The 6,000-nt window shown below is 43.4% G+C and overlaps 1 protein-coding gene across 2 annotated transcripts in view; it reads right to left on the bottom strand.

The window, feature by feature from the left end:
- The window catches only part of tubgcp6 (tubulin gamma complex component 6), a 71,532-nt gene that overhangs the window by 35,246 nt on the left and 30,286 nt on the right, over positions 1-6,000 (bottom strand). For both annotated transcript variants that reach the window (XM_080737643.1, XM_080737644.1), the window contains exons 15-17: positions 3,698-3,779; positions 2,870-2,958; positions 93-208 (exon numbers count right to left, since the gene is read on the bottom strand). In XM_080737643.1, the coding sequence (XP_080593769.1) occupies positions 93-208; positions 2,870-2,958; positions 3,698-3,779 (287 nt within the window). The remainder of the gene's footprint in view (positions 1-92; positions 209-2,869; positions 2,959-3,697; positions 3,780-6,000) is intronic.

Raw genomic sequence — 6,000 nt, 5'->3', positions numbered from 1 at the left:
CAACTAGAACTAAATTAAATTGTATTCAAAGGACTAGAGCTAAAACCAAAATTTGCTGTGAAAATTAAATTGTGCGTGCGTGCGTGTCAAACCTAGCCCTCTCCTCCAGCTGTTCCTCCAGGGACTGTAGTCTCTTCTCTCTGTCCTTCAGCTCCCGAGCAAAGCTGAAGTCGTCCTCCTCCTGCTTTCTCTGCGCTGCACTTCTCCACTGGTGGCCCCACACACACACACACACACACACACACACACACACACACACACACACACACACACACACACACACACACACACACACACACACACACACACACACACACACACACACACACACACACACACACACACACACACACACACACACACACACACACACACACACACACACACACACCCCTTAATTTCTCCACTGGTGTTAACACACACACACGCACAAAGACTCGGTGGCCCACCCTGTGGTAACTCTGAGGATCCCCTAGATTTTAAATATTTAAAAAGATGGGGTGTCGCTCTCCATTCCGACATGTCGCCACACCGAAATTGACTTCTTATTGTCGGAGTGGCGACACTTCCATAAGGGTTATTGATAGGGTTAGTGTCGGAATGGAGACATGTCGGAAAGGAGACATGTCGGAGTGGTAGGGTGTAACCAAAAAGATGATATTAGAATTGTATACATTTTAAGACAAACAAACAAATACAGGAAATTCCACAAATAAAAAATAATAAGAAAGTGAAAATAGCAGATTTGCAAGCTCGCAACTTGGCGTGAAGCGACGCGTTGTGCGCTTGTAGATCTGCTATTTTTTTCACTAGTTTGGGTCCCGGGCAAACATCTAATATCTCTCTTTTGAGTCTCGACCTGAAAAGTTTGGGAACCACTGCCCCTGGTTTAAACTGATCCGTCTTCCTCCCAGACTCTGAAAACCAGTGCATTTCAGTATTGTTTCTGCTCTGAAACTGCCTAACAGCCACAATAGTAAATGACACTGATGATACTCCCCTGAACCTCCACTGAACTGCCATCTGGATGGAGATAACACAACTTTGAGATGGGGGGGGGGGGGGGGTTGGCTGTGTCCACTCAGCCATTGCCGCTTTTAAAACAAACTGCCTTGGCTGATCATGTTGTACTCTGGGGATTCTATCGAGTTGTCTTTATCGTCGCTGTCGGATATTTAACCCATTTAGGCCTGAACACATTATGACGCAATATTTTATGCTTTAACTATTGAAAAATAGCAGATATACAAGCTCACAGCGCGGCACCGAGTGCCGCGCTGCGAGCTTGTAGATCTGCTATTTTTGAAAAAGTCATGAAAATGTGTGCAAATCTTTGAATATATGTATTTTTCAAAGCGAACGTTTGTAACTCAAATTTTGCTTCTGGGTGGTCCCTGGAACTACATATTTTGAGATGGGGGTCCGTGGCCAAATAAATATCATTTTGGGGGTCCTTCACATGAAAAGGTTTGAGCACCACTGACATAGTAGTCTCTCAAGGACAGACTAACTGAGCTCCAGTTAAGTGAAAAGGACCTTTTCTTTGACGATGGCTGGCCAGATTGTTGACATACAAACATCGGTTTTTCAAAAAATCTTAGAAGGATTCAAAAGACACTTATAGAATCGGGTCAAAATTCTAATGTTCACGACTTTTCAAAAATAGCAGATCTACGAGCTCGCAGCGCGGCACTCGGTGCCGCGCTGTGAGCTTGTATATCTGCTATTTTTCAATAGTTAAAGCATAAAATAATGATACACAAAATGTGTACCCGTTCTAAATGGGTTAAACCTTTTGTGTTTTGTTCGTAAATGAAAGCCCTGCTTGATCATACTCCAGCCTCACACAAAAGCATCAAAAGTAGCAGATCGGCAAGCACAAAACGCGGCACGAAGCGACGTGCTTTGAGCTTGTACAATCTGCTACATTTGATGCTTTTGAATTTGAATACTGAAAAGTAACAATTTAGAACATATGAGGTTTCCACCAATAAAACACATATTTTTAAATTATATTAACGAATCGCCACGAATAAATTCGGATTCTGATTAACCACTTAACCATGTGTTATACTGTGTTGTCCAAAAACAGACGATTTACAAGCTCACAATGTGTCTCTTCGCAACGTGTCGAGAGGTTGTAGATCTGCTATTTTCACCTTTTCTTAAAAAATAGTTCATTAACCGTAATCGACGCAAAACTTTGAAACAATGGTGATAATAATGTGAAGTAGGGAATATCTCCCAGCCATAGGTCACGTACAGTACGCCTCTATCTCATCCTCTGAGTGTTGAGAAAGAATGCTGATGAATGTTAGATTGGATTTTAATATTTCATACGTATTAATATTCAAAAAAATAACACAAAATCAGAAAAAGAAGACTAATCAGATGAACTATGCAATAACTCAAACTATGCAATAACTCAAGGGGATGAAGATTCTTTCAAATGTATTAGTAATTAAACACACAGGGTGCCTAGTCGGGATTTCAAATCCGACCGTCGAGTGCTTCTCCCAACTTAGTAGTAGTAAGTCAAGATATAACATTTTCTATTGTAAACTGTAGCGTGCGGTCTGTGGCACCCGGCACTGAAAAAAAAAAATCTACCTCCTCTAGAGACCATAACAAAGTACAGATGGCCGCGGTTTGAATTCTTCTTTACTGGGTGAAAGAAAAGACTAATCGGGACCAGTGATGCATTCATGGAGCCTCAAAAATCTGGTAAAAACACTGAAAAACCTCCGGCAGAAGCTACCGAATTCATTAATTATCTACCTGGCAACCACTGTGTTAATGTATCTCTCTCTGCGACATACTGGATCTTGCACGCACACGTGCGCACACGCACATGGCCACACACACACACCTCCTGCTCCTGCTCCAGGTTCTGTTTCAGCTCCTCGAACCGCTCCCTCTTTCTAGCCTCCACGTCCAGACGCTGCGACACCTGGCGCCCTGCAGGGGGCGAGAAAGAGCACACAGCGGGTCACTTACCTCTCCAGATTACAAATACACACACACACACACACACACACACACACACACACACACACACACACACACACACACACACACACACACACACACACACACACACACACACACACACACACACACACACACACACACGGTAACATCACCATCTGCCTCAACACAAACCCATGTTCACGTGCCCCCCCCTCTCACCAAACACACACACACACAGCAATGGGGCCTGAGATGCCGCGATGCATGTCTTTCCGAAGTAATAAATGATATGAGGAGTTAACTAAACTATGTGAGTGATGATTAGATTTCACGGCCTGCGGCGCTGGAAGCCGTTCAAAGCATTTTCCTCGCTGCCTTTCACCCCGTGCCATCTCTCTCTCTCTCTCTCTGTGTATTCTTTCTCTCTCCATTCTCTCTCTCAGGGGGAGTTGAGAGCAGAAGAGCGAGAGAGAGAATACAGAGGAGCTAAGTTCGAGGAAAGATCCCTGCAGTCTCGAGCCAACAAGCCAGAAGTGTGGGTTATAATCGGTGTATAATCAGTCCTAAGCCATGGTGTTAAACAGGTATAATGAGTGAGATGGTGGAGGCGTGCCCGTGTGCGCGCGTGTGTTTGTGTGATTGCACCCCACATCTGTGTGTGTGAGCGAGCGCCAGTGTGTACACGTGTGACGATAATGCACACATGGCACGTGCGCGTATCACTCACCGCGGATGCTCTCCAGGGTCTTGGCGGCCGACGCTCTGACCTGATTGATCAGCTCCTGGCGTGCCTGCTCCGTGCGCAGCGCCTAACGGGAGGAGAGACAGGCACGGGCAGGGAAGCATCATTAACAAAGATCTATTGGTCTGCCCTCTGGCTTACCTCCCCTCCCCCTCCCCCTTACCCCGCCAGCCTATCAGCACGTCACGTTGCCACGTTGTCGGGCGGAAACCTTGTACGTCCAAAACCGTTTGTTTTTGTATTAATAGTTTTAAAAATGATTTAAACTAGTGAAAACAGCCGGTCTACAAGCACACAACGCCTCGCGCCGCGAGGCGTTGTGTGCTTGTAGATCTGCTGTTTTCACTACTTCTGTGCGACGGCCTTGTATGATGAAGCAGGGCTTTGCTTTGCAAAAAAACGTACACGTTTGAGACTTGGAGATACAAGATTTCCGCCCGACAGTGACCGCCAGTGTAGTCGGGAGTTCAAAATGTACTTGAGTACAGGTACAAAAGGGTTGGCCTGAAAATGTACTTAAAGTACCAGAATGTAGAAAGTACTCATTATGCAGAAGGTCCCGTTCCACAAGTTTTCCAAATGATGAAATTTAAATGATTTTTTATGGAGAATGGAGCGTATTATTTGCAGAAACCTGCAAATGGCAAGACACCAATCCATTCCCATTGAAAAGCAGAACCCAATAGGTAGATTTAAACTTTGAAGTCAGAGAAGGTCATAAAAATAGCAAAAATAGCTGATCTACAAGCTCAATGTTCTGCCAATCCACTGGAAATCTACTGTCTTCAAGACGGCATGACGTTTTGAAATGGCACATCTGTATACGGCTGGAGTGGGTAATGTATGTTTTTTTATTATTGGAGCTGTGTGAAGCACAGGCTCCCTATACGTGGCTGTGTGGGTCTGTGTGTGTGTCTGTCTGTCTGTCTGTGTGTGTGTGTGTCTGTGTGTATGTAGCCTGAACTTCCTAAACTTCGGCACGCCACTAGTCCCACAGTTTTGCCACCACACACTCGCGCCATATGTCAAATCGACCGCCTTACTCGGGAATCGTGGGCTATTACTTTTCTAAGAGAAAGGTTCTATAGTTTAATTGATATTAATTTATTAGTGAATTAATTTTCCCCATTGACTTATAATGGGAATCGCAAAAACTCACATTCAATTATTTGTCTCTCGCAAACCATAGGGGCTAGAGTTTCAAGACTTGGAGAGGAGGTTCATAATGATTTCAAGGATTAAATAAAAAATAATTGTGTCATTTGGCCGCATGGTGGCGCCATAACACCCCACTTTACGTTTTGGCCTGTAACTCTTGAACCGTAGGTCGGAAAATTAAAAATATTTTTTCCCTGGATTCCTTGGGTCATGACGCATCTCCCCATATAGGCCACGCCCATTTGCGCCATGATAGATTTTCCGCCATCTTGAATTTTCTCCAAAACACACTTTTTGCTCCTTTTCCTACATATTTTCTTCAAATGTCACAAAAATCGGTACACATGATCCACACACACACACACACACACACACACACACACACACACACACACACACACACACACACACACACACACACACACACACACACACACACACACACACACACACACACACACACACACACACACACAGCTCCACTTCACACGGGTGTGATTTTTTTTAATAAGTAACTAGTAACTCAAGTTAAATAAAATGTCAACAACCAATCGTCAAGGACGATGATACACGAAAGAAGAGTTTTCAAATAATTGTAGTGGACTAAAAAGTACAATATTTGCCTCTGAGATGTAGTGGAGTAGAAGTAAAAGTACTGAATATTGGAAATACGTTAGTAAAGTAAAAATACCTCAAAATTGTACTAAAGTACAGTACTTGAGTAAATGTACTTAATTACTTTACACCACTGCCTATCAGCAAGTCATGTTAGCACGGTACAGGAATATAGACTGTTAGAATACTGAAGCGCCACCCAGTTAAGATGATGGTAATGTATCAGTCTAATGGCCCTGCCGCTGAAATTCTCCATACTTGAGGCGAAAAGTGTCACACTCATTTATCAAGTTATTGCAATAAAGTTTGTGTCTTTCCATTCTATTGTAGCGTTCACATTAAAGACAAGTATTGGGTTGAATTTCAAATGCATACATATATAAAACAAGGTGACTCCACTACTTCTACAGAATGTGTAATAACTGCCCATTCCAGTCAATATGTCAACATCAAGAAACTAGTATTTTTTTGTTTGTTTGTTTGTTTTTTGTGCAGCACTTTGGAAACCTTGTGTT

This window comes from Nannobrachium achirus, assembly GCF_963921795.1.
Source record: "Nannobrachium achirus genome assembly, chromosome: 11".
Classification (NCBI taxonomy): domain Eukaryota; kingdom Metazoa; phylum Chordata; class Actinopteri; order Myctophiformes; family Myctophidae; genus Nannobrachium; species Nannobrachium achirus.
This window is presented reverse-complemented; position numbering and strand designations above follow the sequence as displayed.